At 35.9% G+C, this 26,559-nt stretch overlaps 1 protein-coding gene across 3 annotated transcripts in view; it reads right to left on the bottom strand.

The window, feature by feature from the left end:
• The window catches only part of FBXL17 (F-box and leucine rich repeat protein 17), a 544,511-nt gene that overhangs the window by 10,714 nt on the left and 507,238 nt on the right, over positions 1-26,559 (bottom strand). For all 3 annotated transcript variants that reach the window (XM_079143523.1, XM_079143522.1, XM_079143524.1), the window contains one exon: positions 9,567-9,709. In XM_079143523.1, the coding sequence (XP_078999649.1) occupies positions 9,567-9,709 (143 nt within the window). The remainder of the gene's footprint in view (positions 1-9,566; positions 9,710-26,559) is intronic.

Below are 26,559 nucleotides of genomic sequence, written 5' to 3'. Positions count from 1 at the left end.
CTCATATTAGTAGCCTCAGGTATGTAAGGATGTACTTTTTAAAATATAGAGGTAAGAAATATTACTCTTGGGTGGCAAAAAAGAACTCATCTAAAAATCCAAAGCATAGAAAGAGACAGATACAGATAGTGCAATGAACCTGACAGAGGCAGTCTCATAAATTCAGTCAACTTTGTCAAATGCAGTCATTTCATTTCAGAATCTGCAATGATTGAAAGTGCTATGCTCTGTCAATATCACAACAGGCCTGGCTTCATGCTGTCTCTTTTTCATGAAATGTAGGTTGCCTGTTAACACTAGCACTGCTTCTATTCACTTGAATTAGCACAGTGAGAAAGCAGCAAAGAACCTGGGAGGATGGGGATCACAGAAACGCCTGCAGTGTTAAGTGAGAATTGGGGCTCGCTAACCTGAAGCCTCTAATTAGAGATTAGTGTGACAGGAAGTCCAACAACCTGGCTGTCAGAGAAAAAAAATTAGTGACATTTTCATTCCCTGTATCACCAAGCAATCCTCCACCAAGAAGGATGTTTCAAGCCAGGCACATGGTCTTGCATTGGTTACTCTGAGCCACAAACGGCTGGTCACAGACTTGATCCATTGCTCAAATCTGTACATTTGCACATGCAGCACAGATGAGAACCAAAACAGATGACTGTGGGACACCAGGATGGAAAAAGTCACTTAAAAGCATCATCTCTGGTGCTTTAAATGCTTCAGTAAAAGAGCAACTATTTGAAAAAACTGGGCCCTAATAAGATAATTAATGTAGTCACTGAGTGGTAAGTGCAATGTATTTATGGAACACATCTGGGTGTTTCTAAATTAAACTCTTGAAGTTAAGCTGAAAAACATAATTGAGAAGGAAAACTCTGAACTAAAATATGTTTTCTTTTGTGTCTAATGGCTGTCTTGATTTCAGTTTTTATTTTCTTACATAAAGGCTAGGATAGTGGTAATCACCAAGTGGGCACCTGATGAAAAAATGTCTTTCTAAAATTGCAGTTTCCATCCAGTAAGATTTATGGATTTGACCTGCTTCCTAAAACAAATTTATTATGAGCAAAAATTTATCTTGCTTGAATGTGACCAGGAAACCTGTAGATTAAAGAACCTGAAAAGAGGGAGATATTTTTTGGTTTTCAGAAGAGGAACTGTATACAAATCAGAATGTTTCAGTGTTGCCCTCTGAAAGATGTCAACCATACAGTGGAGGCCTGAACTGTCTGTCCTGAGCCCCAGGTGCTTTCAGCTACCCTCAAAATTCCCAGCTGCAGCAAATTCACATTAACTCCAAGGTGGAAATTTTCTTATTTATATCCTTTCATTCAGATGCTTTTTACAATATATCATATTATTAAAAGGTAGTGGGACATAATGATATTCAAAGTTGCTCTCAGCTACATAAATCAAAATGTAGATTTAAAATAAAGTAATAAAAGGAGGACTGTTCTGGATGTAGACATTGCAAATGAGAAACATAATCTAATCCATTCATCCACCCAGAATTCAATACATATTTATCTAGCAACTACTATGTACCAGCCACTGTTGTACGACTTGGTAAAATAACACAGAAGAACTTCCAGTCTAATGAGGAGAAGGAGAGTGATAGGGATGAGAAAGGTAAAAATTAATTACCATAATAAGTAAGAGCTACCATTCATGGCTTGCCTCATGTGAGGACATTTATACAAATTAACTCATCCCTCTCAGTAACCAATGAGATAGGTCCATTTTACAGATGAAGGGAGGAGCCACAAAGAAGCAGGAAGGAGAGAGTGGCTACCACACAGGTGTAACTGCCAAGAGATGGAGCAAGCCAGGGACAGAGAGATAGCCACTTATTTGGTGACACAGAGGGCACTGGTCACTTTGAAAAGAGCAGCATAGTGGATGGAAAGAGATTATAATGAACAGTGAGAAAGTGAGGAGAACTGTTCCTAGACAATCTTTTTTCAGAATTTTAATAGGTGACAGAAAAAAAAAGAACTGTAGAGAGTTAGAGCTGAAAACTGACTCAAGATCAAAGTGAGGATCTTTGTTCAGACTAAAACTAATTTTAAATGCCCCTTTAAAAAATAATTTGCAATTTCACAGTGTTCTAATTGTCTTTTTGCTTGTCTGTCTTTCCCAGGATGCCCAGGATCCATGGGGTAGGAACTACATCTTGTTCACTGTTTTTCCTGACCTGTCACCTGTCACAGTGACTGAAGCAAAGTAAGTCACTCAATAGATATTTACTGAATAAATGAATAAAATATATGATAACAGTAAGAGAAGAAAGTCTTGGGTTTTCTCTGAAATACCACTAACAAATAAGAACAGCATTTTCTCTGGGTGCATCATGGCAGGACCTGACACCTGCTGCTGAATGCCCGGGTCTCACTGTAGGCGGAGCTATTTCCCCCTCCTCCTGCAGGAACCCCTCAGTCTCTTGGGCCACTGCAGGACACACATGCTTCTACTTGGTCAGATGATCCTATAACCTAATTCCTTCATATTTCAAATCAAAGCTCCAAGGAGACTATTTACTGCAAAGCAATGATGCTTCAGGATACCCTCAGGCAAACTTCAACATAGCATTCTACCTACCCTACAGTATTCAGGGAACAGTAGTTTCTCTTCTTCCCTCCTTTTTTAAAACAAACATAACAATTTCATTATTCTTCAATCCCACCCCATAGCTGAGGGGAGTAAAACACAAGCAGTTGCTTGCAGTACGTTCCCTTAAAGTTTCTACACAGATGTCAATTTTCCTGAAAAACAAACCAAGCAAGTCTTAGCCTGGACATGGTCATTCAACATGGCAAGTCTTTACTCTGTTCAAAAACAGAGCTGAGACCTACTGGTCTCTATGTTTCTTCTTCCTCTATATGTTTCCCTATAACTTAATGGGCCCTAATGATTTTAAAAAATCTATTATTTTTAAGAATTGCTGCCTGAGTTTCAGGAGGTTAGTTTTTCTAAGATCTTAACATGTGAATTTATATTCATGGCTATAATATTATGACTCTGCTAAGGATAGGTGGCTGTTAAAATATCAGATAAATGATTCCAGAGTAGGTATGTATACAAAAATAATAATAACAATATTAATGATAACAGAAGTTAACATTTATTGAGTGCTTACAGTATGCCTGACTTTGGGTTAGGTTCTTCATTGCAATATTTGTTTGATTTCGTAGTAACCCTCTGATGTGTTATTTATCCCCATTTTTCAGATGAATCTCAGATTAAACTAACTGAGGCTTTTAGAGATTAAGATCCTATAAATAGTGAAGTGATAGAAGAATTCGAAAACCTAGCAGCCTGACACTGATGCTCACCAATTTAACCTCTTCCATAAAGCTCTGTGCCAGCATTTCTTGGTTTAATATTTAAATAGTGGGAAGTAGCTTCAATTCCACTTAGCAGTTCAAGTGAACAGGGTTGGAAGAAGAGGAGATGGGAGCTTTTGACTAAAATGAGGTTGAGAGGTAAGCTCTGAATTTCAGCTGATGTGTTTTTCCCTGTTTCAATTACCAGCAATAATCAGGAGAGGGTTGTAAAACTGTGTTTTAAAGTGCTCCTATGTGAAAATCACCTGGAGAAACTGTTTTATCAGCAAAAGGAACAAGATGCTGATGCTTCAAGTGAAGGACTTAAGTTCAGATTTTAGAGCCCCAGCTACACTCTCACCATTTTTCATTGCCCCTTTCTTTGGGAGCACGAGGCGTGGTGGGCCGTGTGGGTGATGGTTATGCTGCTTGTGATAGAGGCCTGCACAATCTAATACAGTCAGACCACTCCTCCCTTATTAGGACAGAATGTTTTCTTTCTTTCTTTTTTTTCCACTTTATTTTCTTTGATATGGCATTAATTTTGCATCTTAAATTTTGGCCAAGGGCAATGTGAAAACAGCTGTGCACATGTAGCAGGGAAGAGGAGAATCCCTGCAGGTATACACTCTGTTTCATGGCTGAATTGCTACCAAAACAGTCCTGGTCACAGTGACCCACAAATTATTCTTCCCTTAAACTGATTTTTCCAGTTAGTTCTGTATATTAGTTACAGAGTCCTATATTATTTTCCCCATAGGGCTTTCCTGCTCACGATTCCTAAACAAGCTGATAAAAATTCAATCTCCATAGAAATATTTAGGTTGTTGAGGCTTTCTCTTACCATAATTACTTCCTGAAAAATGCAGTGGTCAAATTTTCCTGAATATTTTTATGTTCAATTGGGCACACAAAACTTGGCCCTTGATCTCATAAGGTTGTAAACCAGACTCCTGGTTTGAGAGAGTGGGCTGGTTTCTATTACTTGCTTTCTGTATTAGCTTCTCATTGATTTCATTAAATAAAATCTCTCTACCATTTAAATGAGGAACTCCCTGTGAAAAATGGTATTTCTTATGTCCTGAAGAACATAACAAACAACATTTATTAAAAGAAATCACTTATCTCTCTCGACTAAAAACTTCAGGAACTGGGGCCGGTGAGGAGGAAGGTCTTGGCAGTGGCAACTTGATGAGAAATGAATTAATTCGATTATTTTCACAGTGTGGATCAATAATAGCAGCCTCCACAAGAGGCCCCTGGCCTGAAGGCAGCTGGATAATCAATAGGATCACACAGAGGCAACTCTCCTCCCCCAGCAGCCTCTCTGATCTTTTCTGGGCCGACTCTTCACGCCTGTGTAATTCTAATTTATGTCAACTAGAAATCAAAGAAATTCCAAGAGGCTTTGGTCATAGGACATTGGGGTGGACCTTTCACAATCTATTTATGTCTATTCCTTAAGTCAAGAGGCCCCACAGCCCTCCAGGCGCCGCTACTGGCCAAGAAGAAGAGCTCTCAGCAGAAGGGCAGCTACTTGTTCAGGGCAAGGTAGAGAAACTGCCTTGGGTAAATCAAGGCACACTTTCTCCTTCTCATCTATAACTGCAGAGACATAAAAACTAAGCATGTTAAGCAAAAGCTTTGCCAAGAGTGGCTCCCTCAATAACGCTTTTTAATGATACCCCAGACGCTGGCATTTTCAAATCAAATGAACAGTGTATAAAATTAGTTCTGCATGAAGTTAAAAAAAAAAAAAAAAAAAGAAAAAGGAAGAAAGAAAGAAAGAAAGAAAGAAAGTGAAAGGGAGCTTTTAAAAGCTCCAGCATTTCTCCATCCAACTGCTTTTCACAAGGGTTTGGCATTTGAGAATTGCTACGTTTATGATGTTATTCACTGCTCATAATTCAGGCCCTGTGTCTCCAAACTCCAGTATTAACGCACACTGTAGAGGTTCCCAAACCAGCCAGGCTGCCTCTGGCGAGGTCTGGTTTCTCAGCCAATGCCATGCCACTGTGCTCTCTCCCTTCCCACCAACCTTGTTACCCCAAACATTTTTCATTAACCTTGAACACTGCATTTCCATTTGCCCTACAGCTTTCCCATGAATATTTTTTTTTGTCCTTTTCAGTTTTGTTCTTCATCCAAGCTGCCTTGCAAGAAATGAGGAAAATACCATATTATTATAAGTCGAGAATTCACTGAAGTCATGCAAACGGTTTCTGTGACCAAGTCACTGTCTATAATTGTGGAAACCGGAGTACACACGCATGCTCTTATTAGAGAGTCCCATTGATTATACAAGATTTTTTAACTAAATCACTAAATAAATGTGAGTTAAGTTGATAGGTGATTTCAGGTCAACTCTAATTCCCAAGGTCAAATAAGCCTTTGAACAGTCTTTAAGAATATAAGCTCACTCCAATTCATCAAAGCCGTCTCACACAAGGTTTTCTTCTCTCAGTTCCTACAATGCTCTAAAGTTCAGGAGATTATATGCCATCAGCTTCAAAACCCTCTAACATGCTTATCCATCCAGCAATCGGAAAAGCTACTCAAACAGGATCTTCTTAATGCACTTCCTAACTTTACAACTTCATGGGGAATGCTGCATTTGTTGAATCAATGGCTGGAGGATTCCTCCCTGGGAATCAGCGATGTTGCCTTCAAATTTATTGCAGTTCAGTTTAGAATTTGTTTGATAATCCAAGTACATGTTGTTTTTAGCAAAGAATATGTTTAATGTTTCTGTTCTCTGCTTACCTAAGGGCAGGGATGGAGAGAGGAGAAACACTTTTTCTACAGCAAATAAAAGAGACTTTATTATTTTTGCAATTCCTCAAAAGCTGGAGTGAGGAAGAAAGCACTGGATTAATAAGATATAGCCTTCGAATTATATGTAAATGGTCCCAAAGGAAACTTACTCCTTGTGAAAAAAAAAATGCAACTAGACTTCATTATTTCTCAGGATCACAGAACATGAGCACATGGACACAAAGACATTACAAACCCATTTCTCTTCAGTGCAGAGATCTCGCTGACAACATTCTTCATTCTGGGGTTAATTGTGTAGATGTTGAGCTCTCTTGCCCCTTGGCTAGCTCTAGTTGGTATGCAGGAAGGAGAGGAGAAGGCAAACTAATGATTTTTATTAGGGATTAGTAGATCTGGTGAAGGTATAGGATAGACCCATATTAATTTTGTTCTTCAGTGGCACAAATCATCACAGATTGAGACAGTGGATCTTCTCCATGACCTAACCCTTGCTTTTCTCTATTTTTTTGTTACTATTCTTATTTTTGCCTTTATTTTTCTTGTTACTTTCTCTTTCCCTACCTATGAACAATTTTATCTTCAACTCACTGATTTCTAGCACTGCAAATCTTTTTTCATTTTTCTTAGTAGATAGAAAGTTGCACCCAAATACATAGCATCCCATGGAGACATTAGTTGTTATTATTTTTAAAGTGTGCAGAAAGTGCTATTATTGATATCTTTTATAGAAAATAATAATCTTTCTTAATTTTAAATTAAGATGAGGAAAAATTACAAAGACATGTTCTCTAATCTAAATCTACTTTCTTCCTTTATTTTCAATATCCAGTCAAAATGGGATAGCAGGTAATATAATCTTTTCTCACTTGGAAATTCAAATATAGCACAGGTTAATAGAATGACATTAATGATAAGAATATCAGTAATGTAAGGCATTTTATATATAACAAACAGTGTTCTAAGTGATTTTTAAAACATGTTAACTCATTTAAATGCTCTCAAGCACAAGACATGTACTAGAATCATCCTCACTTTACAAGTAGGAAACAAGTTTTGCCCGAGATTACACTAATAATGCAGAATCCAGATTTGAACCTGAAATCTGGCTCCAGAGAAAATGCCCTCACTATTAATGTCTTTTTCTCTGCTCAAATCTTTCTTTGAATCTCTATGATAATTTAAACTCTGGAGATAGATGGCATAATGCAAAACTTGAAAGTGGAATAGCTACTTTAGGTTTCCTTCCAACTAAACCAAGAAGTAGGCCTTTCTGTGCAAGTCTTTACTTGCATTTTGTGTGTGGTTTGGAAATGTCTTCTGTCCTCATGGAACCCTGTGTGTTTGGCTCTGAGATGATCTGAGTTTCAAAAAGTCAGACAGCAAGCTGGGACCAGTATCTCCTTGGGTTGGGCTGTGCTGCAGCAGGCTATGGCCAGACAGCATTGTTAGAACCATTGGACTGGCAGAGTAACTCTCTGGTTGGAAAAAGGATTCAGTGGCTGTCCAAGGAGTGTGCTATAATGCTTAGGTTATACTGCTAATGGGAGCAACCTCTCTACCCATTTTGAACTAATTTTCATTTGGGTTAAAAAAAAAAAGGACTTGAAATCTTTAACTTGAAATCAGCAAAATGTTGGTCAGAAAATATGTTTGGTATGATCTTTCCCTGTTCTAACAGGAACATATAATTTCTGCAATTCATCTCTGAAGGTGGAGCTGATCTTAACAAATCTAAAGAGGGTGGGCTAAGCCTCAGCAACTTAGTGAGGCCTTGTCTCAAATAAAAAATAAAAAGGACTGGGGATGTGGCTTAGTGGTTAAATGCCCCTGGATTCAATCCCTAGTTAAAAAAAAAAAAAAAAAAAAAAAAAAGGATGGACTAGAAATATGGTGATTGGTGATATCTGAGAATGGTTGTGAATGCCTAAATGCATTTGAATGCATACATTTTGGTGTCCTTGGTTTGACAGCACTCATGTAGCTTTCCTTCTGGTTACAAGGTAGAGGAGTTCTGCTGTCACTGTTATCTGTTTTGAGAGCACTCTGCCTATTGTAGACTCCTTAGCTTAGTTTGAAAGAAGTCATTTTAAAATGACAGGGTTAGTAGCAGTGTTAGGTTACTTAGTAGTGAGATCTGGAGCAGACTTGCAACCGCTGGGTCTCAGCTGGTTGCTAAGATACAAAATGGGTAGTTTTCTAGGCTGGCTGGACAGAGAATATACATACATATTTTTTTAAAAGAATCTGTTAACTAACTGGCAAATGTCTAGAATGAGTTGGGATTTAAAAATATTTGGAGAAAAATTTAAGTCAATTAGCAAAAATGACAAAGTATATAAGGGATAAGTTCCATTTTTCTATTTGCCCCAAACCTGCTACATTTAGAAAACGTATGATTTGAGAAGCATGTGTATTTACTTTTACATTCTTTTGTTGGATTTGTCCCTAATCATCATTGCACAAACACCACGCACATATATAATGGTATAAAATGCCAGATACTTTTTTAGTACGTAAACCTTTTCCAAGCAAGTAGCCCCCAGTCGGCTGAAAGCATTGGACACAGACCTCAAAGAAGACCTTGGATGAATAGTTTTGGCCAGTGCCTGATGTTTCTGAGCCTCCATTTTCTCATCTTGACAATGCAAACAACTATTTCTTAGATTTGTAACAGGGAAAACATGGAAGTCATAGAGGGGAAAACATCTTTTTAGTGCCTGGCATTCAGTATGAGTTTTTATTATCTTTTTTCTCAGTCTTCAAAGTGTCATGTGTTAAATGTGACACCATTTCTCAAAATCACACTCACATCCCTGGCCAGCACCATAGGCAGAGCCTCTGGGCCCATTTGTAATCATCTGATAGGAGTGGCATCTGATGTGTGGGGAGACACAGACTCCTACACACCCCCTCACTGACCCTTTCTTGTCTCCAAACAGCAAGAATATAGAGATGTTGAGCACTGAAATTATATACTTATAAAAAACAATTTGGCACTGTTCTTTCCACCTTACTATTACAGAAAAATGTGAACTCAGAATAGAATTTTGCTATTAGACCCTGCAAAGTGCAGTTTGCTCTGCAACATTTTTAATTTTGGTTCAAGGGCTTATCAACAGAATGCCAAAATCTAAGGTAACTGTATATGATTGCTTTTTTCATTCTGCTTAAGCACAAAATTCATTATTTAACAGAGAAATGCAAAATAATCTCAGATTAGTTTAAAAACCAAGCCCAAAATGTATAGTTTGAATAATGTGTGTGAATGTGCATATATATACACACACACACACACACACACACACACACACACACACACACACATATATACATGAGGGTATATGTATATACACATACATTCATACTATTAAATACAGATGTATAGGCACAGGAAAAAGAAAGAGAATATGATATTGAGCTATTCAGTACACTGAGATGTAGAAAACAAACAACTTGATAGACAACTCTTACTTTATCACATCTCATCAGCCCCAAATATCTCAGAGATTTGCTGCTCTGTGCAATCAGAGTGGCTCCTTGGTCTGTAATTTCTTTGCACCATCCAACATCCACAGTCTCTATTGTCATGCTGTATCGCCCAATGGCTATCAGTGCTGCAAAGACAGTCAAAGAGAAAGAAAGCATTAATATTAGCAGTGTAAAGGAGCTCTATCTTATTATGACTATTTCTCTAATTTCCTCACTAAATTTGTTCCTGAAATGTTGTGTGCAAATGAATGTTTTATAAACTAAATTAAATTTGAAATGCTTTAGGAAAGCTTGCCCTATGACAAACTCTTTTGCAAAGTGAATAATCATTCCATAATTTCCCTTTCATTGGACACAACCTTTTATCAGTTTTACTCATTACAAGGTTACCTATACTTTCAAATATCCACATTTGCAGAAGGAATAAATTAAAATGAATTACAGATATAGCATTACAAAACCCCCAAGAACTAACTACATTTTGTCCGAGACAACCTTAACAATTTTTTAAAAGAAAAACTCATGCAAACACCATTTTGAGGTGTGTCATACCACATGTGAATTTCTTTTCAAATCAGCATAATTTTTTCCATCTGTTCATGACTGCAAAATGTACAGGTATATAATATTTTTCACATTAGTCCTTTTTGGGACTGTTAGGAATTAAGAGTATATCATATATATAGCTGAATTTAATTGGTGCCATGCTAGAGTACAGTAAATGCATTTGTTATAGCAAATTTCCTCACCATATCAGAAATCTTCCTTCTATTAACATATAAAATGAAGCCTGCCATCCGAAAACTATGACAGTATCTCCAATGTTCTTGACTGTTCAGCATTGTGCCACTGCTGTAGTGCACACACTTATCCCATAATCTCCAATATGAACTACTTATCCCTGTAAAGCTCCATAACCCATCACCCTGTCAGAGCCACCAGTCAGGTAATGTAGCTCTTTTCTAGAAACTTCTGATTTGATAGTTGTGCTCATCTCAATATTTATGAAGCATAAAAACAGATTCTAATACCTCCAGGCAGATTTAGTTCATGACACATTGGTCTGTGAATAGAAACCATAAAAACAATGCCACTACTATTAAAAAGGAAAGAGAAATTGTTTCTAATCATTTCCTTAGATAGCATGATTTCTGCAAAATTAAAGGTGGATAGTATTTTTTGAAGTGTGTTGACAGATTGATAAGAGTGAATGCATTATTTATGTAAATAAATACAACTCAGAAGAAATTACTTGGCAAAACCTGTTTGTTACTACTTAAGTAACTTTTATTTTTACTAGAAAATTCATGCCCATTGCATTCCAATATGTAAGTACCCCAAGTAACCAAATATATAATGTTTATAAAAACAATCATGATCCCAGTGCCTCACAGTAAAAATACAAAATAGAAATTATTTAAAATTCCTCATGCCACCAGTTGGACACTGTTTTCATCTTTGTACATGCTGTTTTGGTATTTAAAGCTTTCCAGATAGGGAGTAGGGTGGTGAAATTTGCTAATCACTAAATATTTGGGGAAATGGTTTGAATACTATTTTTGTGTAGTTGGAGCAATTTCCCAGGTTAATTCCATTGGTGTCTCTGGCCTAAGAAAATTGCCATTCTCTCTGGTATTGTTGTAACTTTCATTGGTTATGATACCCTGAGGATCTCCTATGATAAATGAAGTAGGAGATACATAAGAGAAATCCCTTTCAGTGCAAAGTGCTAAAACTGTGATTTTTAAAAGATGACAAAGCACAAATTGCAGGACAGCCCAATGTTGGAAAATTGTATACAGTTGTTTTATTGAGGTTTAAGACTAATACATAAAAGTCCTGAACTAACCAGGAAAAGGCAAATCAAATGCTATGAGAAGCTTTCAGAGGCTGCTTTATAAGCAAATGAATAGTCAATAGGTATAGACTCAAGACAAAAATTCACCAGTGTTTGGTGTTTTCCTTTGCATTTTCTTTCTTGTCCAAATTAAAGTATGTAACAAATGAGATGAATCAGGATATTCAGGTTTTGTTTTGACCTAGTTCTATTTACTGAAGTTAGAATTAAACTTTATTTTTCCTTAACTCATTTATTCAAAAAACAACTCATGGGTTCTTAAGCAAACAATTTATTGACCACTTTCCCTATGCCAAACCCTGGGCTAAGAATTTCAGGTGCATTATCTTATTTAATCCTCACAGTAACTCTATGAAGTCTTAATGCTATTTCTACCTTAAAGATAAGGAAACTGAGTCACAGAGAGGTCTAGTAACTCTCCTAAAGTCACCAGACAATAAGTGAGGAAGTGAATTTTAAGTTGGGAGCCAACACTCACACCTGGTTGCACATCAGATATACTAAATCAGAATTATGGGGCCAGACACCTGGCAATTCTAACAAGTTGCACTTCCAGTGGTGGAAATGTGGCATGATGACATGCTGAGCCTGTGCTGGTTACTGTGGACACTGAGATCTACTGAGCTCAGAGTGAGATGGTTGAGTAGGGCGCTTGGTTGGTGTGAGTGGTTGGGGTGGGAATGGAAAATGGGAATAGCCAAGTAAATAGGATACAATGCCATACTATTCTTTCAGTTCTAATTCCTTCTCACCTTTCACTTATCAAATCAAAGGTCAGCTTCTCAAAACTGTTCACCCTATCATTTACTACAACTGGCAATGTTACTATTTTTACTTTTCTATGGCCCCTTTCTCATATTATCTGACAACTCCTATTCCCTGCTGAATGCCTAGCATTTAACACATGCCTGGAATAGAGTAGGTTCTTAAAAATATTAATTGAATACACCGCTAACTGTAGCCCCTCATTCTTCAGGGCAGGAGGGATACAGTAAGGAAACTCTCACAGAAGAGTTAAGCTAGGTCTTGAAGGACAAACAAGAATTCTCCAGAAAAACAAGGAAGTGAGGGTAAGTATTTTGGGCGAAGGAAATAGCATGTGCAAGGGTAGAGAGATGAGAAAGGACAAGGGAGCTGTAGGTCATGCTATGTGGCCTGAGTAAAAAAAAGTTCAAGGAAGTGGCAAGATTCACTCCAGAAATATTTATTTAGTGATTAATGGTATGAGAGTAGGCACAAGGGATATAAAGTAGCAAAAACATGCAGTCTTTAATGTCATGAAGCTTATATTCTAGCAGAAAAGACTGTGAAACAAATAAACATCTAAGTAAATATAATTCTAAATTGTGACAAGTGCTCTAAAGGAAATAGACTGAACACTAGAGAAGAATAACATTCAGACGGAGAGACAGGTGGTCATCAGAGAGGATATCCCTGAGAAAACTATTCTTAATCTAACAGTCCTTCAGAACAGTATCCATTTTAAAGAAAAGTAATGCCCAGCTCTAATAAAGTGGCAGAAATACAATACGAACAGATTATTTGGTTCCAAAGCCAGTGCTCACTCTGTCACCCAGCTTTGCCCAGGATGACACTGGAGCCTGCATATGCTCAGAATATATTTCTCTTTACTTCTGTTTAGGACCAAATAGAGCTCTTAGGCAACCAACTTCATGAGAGGCCCAATGGAATCTTTCATTCAAAATATATACTAAGAAATTTATCACTCCCTGAATGTGGGGTGCCTCTGGAAATGTTTTCATTGTTCAAGAGTTAGCTGTGAAACCCGTAGTGTGTGTTACAGTCTCAAGTTCAGTTCTAGCCACATTACTTCTGAGATGTCTGATCTGAGGATGAGGTCGTGTTAACTTTTAACTTTTCTGAGTCTCAGCTTCCTTACCTGGTAATGGTAATGTTGACTATAGCTCATGCCTACTTCACAGGGTTAGTCTGAGGCTCACATAAGATAATACATATAAGGGGCTTTTTACTACATAAATGTCATGGTTTAAAAAATAAATAAATAAATAAATGTCATGGTTTATTTGCTATTTTCCTAAACCATACTAGTGGTGCAGTTGATATAAAATGAAAAGCTGTGAAAGAGTTTTGAAAATAAAGAAGTTCTGAGCAAATAACAGCATTAAAAAGTACTCAGTCATTATGTCACTATTAGAGTTATTGAACTATCTACTCTCTATCAGTGATCATGAACTTGTAGACTGCACCTGGGCTGATAGTGTGCTAAATGTAATGTAGGATTACTACCTTCATTAGAGGCTTGTTGACACATTACAATGGTATTTATTGAGTCTCGAAAAGGGAGAAACTATGCAAGACTAATTTCTAATTCCAATGCAATTTTAGCATATTTATTCATTTAGCATATGTAACATATTGCTAAGTGTAACTAATGAAGAAAGTTTTTAAAATTACACAAATTTGTAGTTCAGTAACTTGTAGGTTGATCAAAATGTACATTAACCCACTGAAAGTCATTTCCATAGGCATACAGGTGACAGAGTTACTGAAAGATTCAAGCACATATGCACTTAATTTTGGCCAAGAAATTCTGCTCCTGGGAACATACCTTTAAAACATAGCTCTAATAGTACATAAATATGAGTATATCTATTATAGTGTAGATTGTAACTGCAAAATAATGGAAACAGCCTAAATGCCTACAAAGTGGTTGAATGAACTATGCTATACCCATACAATTTAATACGAGTCTGTAAAAAGTAAGTAAAGAATATCACCAAGAATTTGAAATGATTTCCAAATCATTAAGTGAGAAAAGCAAAATGCAAAAAAATTTCATGTGATGTGCTATACCCTTCAAATAAGATTGAAGGGAATATAATAAAATACATATGAATCTGTTCATTTGTGCAAAAGTAATATGGAAAGGATAAAACAGAAACTATACAGATTTATTTATTAAGGTTGGTAGAAAAGGAAAGAAGGAAGCAAAGACTTCTGAAAATCTTTCTTGTATATAGCTTTAACTCTCTGAACCTAGTAATGCTTTATAGACTTCCAAAAAATTTAAAAAAAAAAATGTGGGGAAACCAAAGAGGAATAGAAATAATAACAAATTAACCCAATTGTATTGAAAATAAGCAGCATAACCCAGATGAATAACACAACCATGTTGAAGGGAACAGGGTTAAGAATTAATTTGAGCTGGGCTGGGGTTGTGGCTCAGTGGTAGAGCGCTTGCCTAGCACATGCAAGGCACTGGGTTTGATTTTCAGCACTGCATATAAATGAATAAAATAAAGATCCATTGACAACTTAAAAAATTAAAAAAGAATTAATTTGAGTTGCTTTCAAAAACATCATTTTGACTGAATATTATAAGATGAAAACCAAAAAGAACTATAAGCAAACACTCACTGTAGTTGGTAAATCTATTTCTTATAGGAGTATCAGTTAGCAATTCAGTAAGTACTTTATATGTAATCTAGGATCATAAAGGATAACCAGTCTTCATTTTTAGAAATAAGAAAAAGCAAGAGACTTAAAATGAACTTTGTATTTATTAGAACCATAGTATTAGAATGAATTCATGGTTTTCAGTATGTGTACACATACACACACATATAATATGGTGGGTGGGATGGGTCTGTGTGCTTAGCACACATACTAATATACTTTCTAGCTCTTTTTGCTGAAAGGGATTAGGAGCACTCAGATTTTAGTGTCTAAATACCATTCTCTGATAAAAGAAATCAGTGCTTCTTAGAGAAATGGCTGATTTTAGGACTGGGTCAGGGAAAACCCAAGATGATTCTGGAACATCTTATGATGTCTGAAAAAGAAGTTTTTTTTTTTTTTTTTTTTTTTTTTTTTTAAAGAATGGGGGCATGTCCAGATAGAATACAGAATTCAATTACAAGGAGTTGCCAATGACCAAATCTGGATCAATTTGAATATTAAAATAAATGATGACAATATTGGATGTTAGTTAATAAAATAAGTACCTACAAGTCCATAATGATATAAACAGGCAAGGAGGCACAGTTTTTCCTTACAGAACTCCAATTAATAAGTGAAGAAGGAATGTGGAAAGTACAAAAGTACAATCAGGCAAAGACTGCAGTAATAAATCCTGCATGTGGGATCCACCAAGGGTTATTCTAAAAGCAGTTGGTGAAAGCTGGAGGAAGAACAGGACACTGAAATAATACCAAAGGTATTTATCACTGAAAAGGAAAAAAAAAAAGAAAAAGAAAAAAAACTTTAACTTTACAGTGGACAGACCCAGCAGACAGCAGATAGCACCTTAATCAAATGATCAAGGTTAACTGCACTGGTAAATAACACATAGAAAATCACCTTTTTCCTGATCATTTTTGTAGTATTCCTGCCAAAATGAACAACCTTTATCAAAATAAGAAAATGTCACACAAACCCAAAGTAAGAAACATTATACAAATTATCTACCCAGTACTCATCATGAGGGTCAAGATAATGGGAAAATAAAAAAAGAATAAGCAGCTGGTCACAAATTTGAGGAGACTAAATTGACAAGAAAACTAAACACAATGTGGGGTTTTGGATTAGATACTGGAACAAATAAATAAATTAAGGAAAAACTAGTAAAATTTTAAATAAGATTTGCAGCTTAATTAATCTTATTGTTTCATTGTTAATTCCATGGTTTTGCTCATTATAATACACTTATGTCAAGGAACCTGGGTGAAGAGTGTCCATGAATTCTATGATTCAGCACCTTTTCTGTAATTCTAAAACTATTTCAAAACAAGGAATTAAAGAAAGTATGAATAAACTAATAACAGATGATAAATGAATGAACTAAGTAAGCAACCACAATTTTCTAAGTGAAAATGGGTATTATTTTCAGAATGAAAGGTCTGATAAATAAATATATAAATATATAAAGGACTAAAAATACATTTTTCCCTCATAGGAGAAAGAGTAGTCATATAAGCACATTAACAAGTGACCTGCATGTACTGTTTTGTCCTTTCTAGTTCTATCTTCTGCTATGGATCTAGGTATCTGTAATAAAATCAGAAGAAATGCCCTACTGCTTAAAAGAAATAGGGTTAAAATTTAACAGTAGGATCAACATCTTTCATGTTAATACTTGGATAAAAGCCATTTGCAAAGAAATTTCTTGGCACAGTTACAAAGAGATAAATATGAAAAGTCCTCTTCTTTGTAGGAGTCACAGAAGCTCCAAACACAAAGAAATGACACTTTCAGAGACATTTGTTTTTGTGTTGATGGCTCCTGTGAAGGCTCTCTCTTCCCCGCAGGGACAATAGCTCACCCTGGATGTTCAGGAGAATCACAGGCTCCTAGTCACAGTACAGATGCCCAAGTCCCACCCCTGGAGATTCTAACTCAGGAGTATCTATGAAAGCTTCTGGGATCCTGATGTGCAGCTAAGGGCTGAGAACCACTGGGAACAGAATAACCTACAACTCAGGCAAAGTCAGTCAACAAAAAACAAGAGTTCACTTTTAAGCATATAAATAGCTCATGTGTTCTGATACTTGAAAACAATTTGACCTCTCATTTCTCATTCATAATCTCATACTTTTTAATCTATTTCTTCTAAATTTATGTCCCTTCCACTTTTTTTTTTGGGTACCAAGGATTGAAATCAGGGGCATTCAAACACTGAACCACATCCCCAGCCCTGTTTTGTATTTTATTTAAAGACAGAGTCTCACTGAGTTGCTTAGGGCCTCACTTTTGCTGAGTCTGGTTTTGAACTCTTGATCCTCCTGCCTCAGCCTCTTGAGCTGCTGGGATTCAGGCGTGTGCCACCATACCCTATACACACACTTCTATACATTATTATATTCTTCCTATTACATGTAGTAAGCCAGACACTGACCATACTATAAAATATTTTCCCTGGTTGTTCTTTTTCAATGTAGTAAGACAGACACTGACCATAATATAAAATATTTTTCCTGATTATTCTTTTTCAACAAATGTTTTCCTTTACTTCATTGCATTTATTTTCTGAATCAGCACTAATCAGAGTTTATTACATCAACACGTCTGTCTTCCTCACTAGATTGCTAAGTACTTAGGCAAACGTGGAGTGTTATCTAGGAGGATCTCTGAGCCTCTGAAAATCAAATGTTACCCATTTTTCAGTTTTAATTAACTTTTTGGAAGTATACCATACAGTAGAAAGTTGTACAGATTCCAGTTGTGCAACTTAATGAATTTTAACAAACTTCATATAGCTGTGTAACACTATCTAGATTGAGAAACATGACAGCACCCCTGACATCCCCACTTATGTCATTACTAGTCCCCCCAATAAAGACAATCGTTAAGCTAACTTTCAATCACACAAATTAGTATTCTTGCTTTTTAAAAAACTTATATAAAAGGCCCAAACACAAACAGTCCTCCGGATTTTTAGCTGTTCATTATGTTTGTGAGATATATCTACACTGTTGTGTGTTCTGGTAGTGTTATGTAATCATTCTCAATGCTGTATAATATTCCATTCAACTGATGGACATCCGGGCAGTTTCCACATTTGGGGTTATAATGAATAATGCAGCTGTGGACAATAGACTACATATCTTTAGGTGGACATGTTTTCATTTCACTTTGGTAAGTGCACAGAAATGGAATTTCTAGGCCACATGGTAAGAGTGTTTAACTGCCAAAATATTTTCCAAAGTTGCCATACCATTTTTCATTCCTACCAGTATATGTATGAGCCTCCCAGTGTCTCCACATTCTTGCCAATGCTTGCTAATGTGTGTGCCTGAGTAGCCCTAGTGGGTGTGTAGAGGGCTTAGTTTTCATTTCTCTGGGAACTAATGTACACTGTCTCCTGGTGTCATACTTTCATACTTTTCTTGATAAACTCTAGCATAGGTCTCTAATCCTTGCAAGTACTTAGTAGATATCAGTTAAGTTAAATTAATGAAGCAGGGAAGGAACATCATTTTTGATTATTTGACTATAGCAAAGAATTGCTTCGTAAATAATAATTTCCCCTGTAATTTGAAGGAAAATGTCAGTAAAATAAAGTTAAATCTATCCTCAGAGACATAACACTTAAAATAGAAAAGTAAATTTGGGGAATAGAACAAAGGTATAGAAAACTTTTCAAATGTTCAGTTATTTGTGAAAATTTCAAAGAGTGAAGTAGGCTTTATTTAAGAACTCTGAATCTCTGAAAATTAAGTGAAAATGCATATCCTGAAAATGGCTGCCCAACATTAGGGTTGAAAACTCTGAACTGTGATAGCATTTCCAAGATGCTGCATGTTGGGCCATTCATTTTACATAACTTTGCTTACTGAGTTCAGAGTGGCAACACATGAGTATTGTATGACTCACAAAGGGAGCAAGCTGGCTGTGGCCCTTGACCTTTCTGGGAAGAGTCTCTCCTGCCCTGTACACCCTGAAACGGAAATGCAAGAATTATTTATAGGTTGCATCTGCTTTCCTTCGAGATAAACAAGTTGGTGAAAAAAATAAGTTTGAGCAAAGAATTTTTTTTAAAGGTCTTTTAAGGTATCAGTGAAGGATAAGTATTTTCCCCTTTTATCCTTTCCTATTTATTTTTTATTCTACAAGCAGAAAGATACAAATCCTGGTACATAAAAACAATTTTCATATATGTGACTTCCAAAAATGTTAACAAACAAGGGGTGTGTATTTACAACTAATCTACATTTACATGGATCTGATGTGCTGCTCTGGTTTTCAGTGGTGCTGTGTTTGGTGGTAACCAATCCTTTGAATGGAATGTTGGGTTTCCCTAACAATCCTCTTATTAAATTTTAGAATTCAAGATGAGGAAGGAAAAAAGCTTTACCACTCTAACATTAGCAGAGAACCTAGAGTCGCTGGTTCAATGATTCCTTTTTTTATTCCAGTCTGCATAAATACATATATTACTTATCAAAGAATCATGCATTCCTTTCAAGATCCTGATGTTATATTAGATTTCCTTGCTTTATAAGAAGTGAATTCTAGGTTTAGATATGTTGGTTCATAGATACAGAAAAGTACATTAGTGCCTCTGTCATATACTTGCCTTTTCTACCTTTCTGAACTGAATTTTCTGGATCTAGATAGAGTATTAGATACAAAAATATCTCTGACAGCATGTGCCCCATAGTAGGATGTGATTTCAGTGATCACCACTTAGAAGACACAAAAGTTGGTATAAATGTATGTGTTGTCAGATTGACCAATAAACAGTATAAAAGTATCTTGATAGAAACAGAAGAAATCAGAGGACGAGGAAGCACATTTGAGGATAATGGCACCGTGAATACATTATCTCTTCTTTCATTCAACACAAACGGAGTGCCTTGCACCAGGTGGTGCTTTAGGAACTGAGAGTGAAGAGGTCAAATTCCTGCCTTTATGGAGCTTATATTCTAGATACGAAATTAATAAGTAGAATATATAATTTGTTAGATGGTGAAAATGGTTTGGAGAAAAATAAAGCGGAGAACAGGAGTAGGAGTGTTGCAATTTCAATTAAGGTGTCCAGGAAAGGCCCACAAAGAAGTGGCATTTGACCTAAAACCTGAACAGGCAGGTGAGCAAGCCAAACAACTATCTAAGGGAAAGGTACTCTACATAAACAAAATCTAGCATCAAGACCATGAGGTGGGAAGATTACTGTTTTGCTCTAGAACCACGGACAGTAGTTGTGGTGAAATAAGGGAGTTAGTGGAAAAGAGGATGAAAAAAAAATCTTGGAAGCCATTTTTCTTTGTGGGCGGGGGTGGTACTGGGGATTGAACTCAGGGGCACTTGACTACTGAGTCACATCCCCAGCCTTGTTTTATACTTTATTTAGAGATAGGGTCTCACTGAATTGCTTAGTGCCTCGCTTTTGCTGAGGTTGTCTTTGAACTCCAGATCCTTCTGCCTCAGCCTCCCAAGCTGCTAGGATTACAGGCGTGCCACTGCGTCCAGTTTGGAGGTCATATTAACAGTATTTACTCTGATTCAAAATGGTGTCAAAAATGTTAAAGGAATACTAGGGCCAGGGTTGTAGCTCAGTGTTAGAGGACTTGCCTAGCATGTGTGAGGCAGTGGGTTTGATCCTCAGCACCACATTAAAAAAAAAAAAAAAAAAAAAGGTATTGTGTCCATTTACAATTAAAAAAAGAAAGAAAGAAAGAAAAGAATTCTTTTTGTGGTTTTCTGATTTAAAATAAACTTATTACATAGGATTTTACATAGATGCTCTTTGTATCCTTTTGTGTCTAAGTATCCTTGTATTGGTAGGACTATACTGGGTTCTTCTACTGGATGTAAACTCCATTGAGAGGGTCAAAGCACCTTTATTCATCTTTGAGTCATTTGTGTAGACAGAGACTTTATTGGTTAGTATTCAATATACTATGTTCATTTAAATATGTATATTTTAGAGATCACAATTACTAACACTTGGAAAATCTCTGAAAGGGGGTCTTGTTAATTCTCTAGAGTTCACACTCATTATTTTATTCTAAAAATACTTATTGAGTAAGTAGATTTAGTATGTCAGCACTGTTAAGACTATAGGTATCTTTTGGGGAGATAATAGATAATACATAATTTTTCTAATACTAGGCATTTTTTTTTTTTTTTTTTTTTTTTTTTTACAAAGTAAAGGAGCTTTTAAATGTTACAACTGGACAAGTCACTTAATTTAACTTGACATTTCCTTCAGTGGATATTCTCTCTAATCCAGTTCCTCAAGGCACACACATTTAATAGCACCAATACCCAATATCTCAAATCATGTGACAAAGTATAAAGTTATTTACAAACAAAAACTTAACACAAAATTATATCTCAATTATTTCTCCCTAGTAGTAACCAGAGCAGTTGTGATTCAGCAGCTCTTGTCTGGAGTGTGGATTATCTTAGACAGATGAAATCATTTTTGCTTATGGCATTTCTGTCAGAAGAAAGGTGAAAGAAATAAAAACATGAAATTCAAGGCATTTCAATTTGAGGATTTTTGTTTGTTTTTTTTCCCCAGTACTGGGGATTGAACCCAGGGCTTCAAGTATGCTAGTTCAAATATGCTAGGCAAGTGCTCTATCACTGAGCTACATCCCTAGTCCTTTAAAAATGTTTATTTTCAGACAGTGTCTCAATAAACTTCCCAGGCTGGCCTCAAATTTGCCATCCTCCTGCCTTAGCCTCCCAGATAGAGGGATTACAAGTGTGTCCCACTATGCCCAATTCAATTTGAGTTTTTATGGTTTACTGGAGAGCTGGAATAAAAGGTAGTGAACATTAAATTTTCTATATTGATTTTATTTTTGTTTTTGTCTGTTATCTTCTTATCAAAACCCCTTCCACTAATAGTTTACTAAAAGCCTGTCTATCTCTCAGAAAGTTCAGCAATTATTTTTACCTCTAAATCTAGCAATGAGATTTGTGAGAAGCACTATTAGGGCTAGGAATTCATTGTTTTTTTTTTTTGTTTATTTGTTTTTAATAGCAGGGGAGTGGGGAATGAAAGGAATGGGAAGTGGTGGAAAAGGAGCCAAAGAAGCAGTAGAAATGTTACATGAGAGAGAGTCCCAGTTTATGATCTGCTCATCTGGGAGCTTAAAACATGCATCCAAATGTGTGTGCTAATGTGCATATATATATTCATACACATATAAACAAATACTTATTCCTCGGCTCTAACCTGTAGTTGTACCTTGACACTAATGAAGACTGAGCTTCAGTGTTTATCACTACATGTACTTTATGTTACAAGGGCCTGGGTCCCAGAAATAGGTCACATGATAACATATTTTTGTAAAATGTATAAAAGCAAGATGGTTATTCCTTTTTTATAAAGAGAGACCTCAACTTGTATAAACCTCAGGGTTTACAAAATCCTGAATCTGCCCCCCTCAACCCAGAATATTTTGATTTGGGAATGGATGCTTTTTTTAAAAAAATTTTTTTTTTTTTAATGTCACCAAGTGATTTTGATACACAGCTAGGTTTAGAAATCACTGATGGAAGACTACAGACTCATTGGTTTAATGAGTCCCTGACATCTAGGTAGCATTTTCTTTATGGAGCTTTGCCACCATTGATTGGGACATAAACCATACAAAGCTATATAGTTTGGAAAAAGCTGACAATTGGCAACATTCACTTCCACATTGCAGTGATGAATCACATAGCCCTCTGTGCCCAGTAATTAACTATCCATTTTGTATGTACTGGCTGTAGCGATATAGTTCTTTTTAACCAGGAAGGAAGGGAATTTGGACATAACATTAACAGTTGCTAATACCAAGCAAATAGAGTAAATTGGATTTATTAAAAAGAGTATGTGTGTGGATTTTTTTCCCTAGGAGTTGGTATAATTTGTCTAGCTTTCTAATTATAGCTGGGACAGAAAATGGCTGAACCCAAAGACCTCTCACGGTATCTAATAAACTTTTACTTACAGGGAGAACATTTCTTGGGTTGGAGAATGACAAATAATTTACTAAGCTTTTCCTGAAAGATAGCTAAAGGTGTTTCACCTATATCCAGCTGATGAATTAGCTTTAGCTAATAATCAGTGTCATGAGACAGGGAAGAAGCAGCCTGTAATTACTTTGAAACGAATGAAGGAACAGATCTGATAAAGAAACTAAATCAGCTAATTCCTCTAGTGGCATACTGAGTGAAAGAGAAGCTTACTTTACTTCAAGTTTAAAGTTAGGCAAAGATGAGGGACAGTGGTAGCTTTTACCTTACTGGCATTCATTCCCACTTTCTGGAAACCCTCAATTTTCCTCTCCTTAAGATGCAGTTTGGGAGTTGTAATGAGGGCCCCTACCTACTCCAGGCTGGAGGCACACATATGTCCCAAATCCAAGAACTCATTCTCAGGTATAGATATCTGAATCCTGCTTTGAATGACTTAAGAATAGCTAGAGCCTATACCTCCTGGGAGAAGTTCCTTAAAGTGACTGTCATTAGTCTTACCTACCTGGTAATCCAGTGTTTTTGTTTTTGTCTTTTCCAAGACCTACCTTATTTGGCTTTTATTTTGATTTTGGGAATTATCCCATTTTCTTCATTTTATATATATATTTTTCTCTGTTGTCTTTTATTTTAAGTACAGTCTTTGGGCTTCTATTACTTGCAACCAAAGAATCTTAACTGATGTAGAAAATTTTGTATATGACAACTTATTTATTCCTATAATAATATAAAACCCCCCAAAAGATTCTCAACAATGCCCATCTGAAAGTCATAGCAGTAGAAAATACAAATATGGCTCAGATAATAAGCATTTGTTTTGTTGGTAGATATTACTGAAATATATGTATTCATGTTTTTAGAAACCAAATTAACATAACAATTCAATCCCCCATGTCATTTAAAATTTTCCTAACAATGACTCTATTGATTTTATAAAAATGGTGCAACTTATTATAAAAATTAAATTATTAAAGAGAAATAAAAGTACAAAAATCTTTAAAATTACTCCCAATTCCACTATCCAGAAATAACTTCACTAACATATAAGTACTTTTCCATTATTTTGTACATATATAAAAGATGAAAAAATTAAAAAACAATTTTGGAAATCTCATATGTAATCATACTTGCATTTAAAGTACTTACTTTATTTTTACTTGAATGTAACCAAAGCAAAGAAGCTAAATTACAAGTAAAAGAATCATAGAATTTCAGTTAATGTTTCTTTGCCACAAGAGAATTCTTTATACATAAAAATGAATTTAAAAAACGGTATTGTATCCATCTACAACAACAACAACAAAAAAAAAATAAAAGAAAAGAAAGAAAGAAAGAAAGAAAAAAAATATATATGAATTAAGAAAAAAGTTCAGGAAACCTTTAATAATTTGGAGTCATAAGATGAGAAAACTGGCAGGCATTGCCCCTTCCTCCTTTCACATTTGTTAGCTATTTTATTATTGTTTTAAAACTGTCAGATATATAATCACAATTCTCCTGGTTGTTTTGCTCTGGTTCTTTAGCTAACCATGAGTTTCTCCATGAATTTTTTTCCTTAGGCAAAATTACAAATTAGCTTGGATAGCTAGATAACACCTTTTAAAGAGTTTGGTTTTTTTAAAGAAAGATTCATCTTATATTCCATAAGTTCTTAAGAGTTTGATAAAGACCGTCGTCACCCATATGCTTAAGGAACTGCATGGCTAAATATTAAATTGAGGGTTCATACTTATTTTTACTTTCACAGTTTTATGAACAGGTACCCAGTTTTGCTATACGGAAGCATAAGTCTGACCTGATATTTTCCCCTTCACATGTGTCTTGCTTTTAATGTCTGGAAGCCATACCGCTCTTCCTTTGTTAATTAGGTTCAATACCTTTATCAAGATATGTCTTCATTATTCTGTAGCGATTTATTTTCCTGGAACTTTGTAGGTTCTTTCGATTTTTATGGATTCAAAACCCTTTAGATACTATAAGTGTACTATAACCAATCTTAATTTCTCTATTTTTATTTGGAGTTTATATTTACCTCATAACTTGTTTACTTTTTGGTATCTATCATTATGTTTAAATGTTCCTAAAGAATTCAAATCTCTATCAACCTCTTCCTCCAAATCCCAATACATAAATTAACCTCTAGGTTCCATTACCAAACCTTTCTCTATCCCCTTCTTTCTGAAGTTCTCTATCTTCTTGCTCTTAGACAAACTGAGGCTATCAGGGTCAAGTGAACAGAAATTTTAAAATGTCCCCTTTTAGTTCTTCATGGATACCATGTCTTCCCCTTATCATGGCTTAATCACTTTAGTGATGAAACATCTTATAAAGGGGCAGTAGGAGATAAAATTTAAGTCCTTAAAGGTCTAAAAGCATGCTTATTTTATTCTCAGACTTAATAGTTGGACAGTGTATAGAATTTCAGGTTGAAAGCCATTTCTTCTCAGTTGGAAGTCACTGCTCAATTGTCTTCTAGCTTCCCATGATGTTTTTAAGAGAGTTGGGCCATTCTTATTTCTGATCCACAGCATGGATCCTTTTTCTTAGGCAACTTTTAGAATTTGCATTTCATTCCTGACAACTTGGAATATCATGATGATTTACCTTCAAACAGACCTACTTTCATACTTGGAGCCTGGCATTTTGTGGGTCCATTCAATCTGAACACTCATGTCCCTCTTTCTTTTATAGCAGCCTATTCTTTTCTCTGAGGATGCAATTTCTTTTTTATCTTTGAGAGTAATATTAATAGCTCTTAATGTTTTCTTCTGTCATCTGCTTTGCCACTGTTTCCTCTTGGCCTCATTTTTCTGTTTGCTTATTTTCATATCTCATCTTTTTCTTATATTGAACACTTTTTCTCAAATGTCCAGTCACCTAAAGATTTTTGACCATATCATCTGGGGTTCTAGCATTTCCAATGCCTTTTGGAAGTTGACCCTTGCAGAAGTGTGGGCCAACAAGCTCACTTGTTTGGGGGTTCTTTTCTTTCCTTTTTTTGGTACCATGGACTGACTCCAGGTGTGCTTAACCATTGAGCCACATCCCCAACCCTTTTTAGTTTTTATTTTGAGATAGGGCCTCGCTAAATTTCTGAGGCTGGCTTTGAACTTGCAATCCTCCTACCTCAGCCTCCCAAGCCACTGCGATTACAGGTATGAACCACCACGACTGGCCTGGGGTTCCTTTCTGAAAGCATTTAGGTTGTGAATTTCTCTGTTGACTCAGTTACCTCTTCCTGATTTCTGTTTTCTGAAAATGTATTAATATCTCTTAATCTCTCTTATCTTCTTTAGTATTTAGTATTCTTTTTTTGTCCAAAAATTGTCATTTTGGTGAGATTTTAGGAGACGGAGAATAGAAAGTCTTATGGTCTACCAACCATTTCAATTGGTGACAAGGAAAGAGCCGGGGATATCTATTGTCTTTACTTATTGTTCTGAGTTTTAGGCATTCATTAAAAATTTCTTCCTTTGGGGTTAAATGAAATATATAAAGACAAGATCAGCCCTCTTAACATGTATATGTGTTATATACTCTGTCTGTTAAAAGCAAAAATGAAAGGAAGAGCAAAGCAGGAAAACAGCGGCAAGGATGATCAGTGTATTCTGGAAAATGTAAGTAAACCTAAAAACTAATCATGCCTTTTTAGTTATTCCT

This window comes from Sciurus vulgaris (assembly GCF_902686455.1).
Source record: "Sciurus vulgaris genome assembly, chromosome: 6".
Classification (NCBI taxonomy): domain Eukaryota; kingdom Metazoa; phylum Chordata; class Mammalia; order Rodentia; family Sciuridae; genus Sciurus; species Sciurus vulgaris.
Note: the sequence above shows the minus strand (reverse complement) of the source record. Positions and strands in the feature narration are given on the sequence as shown.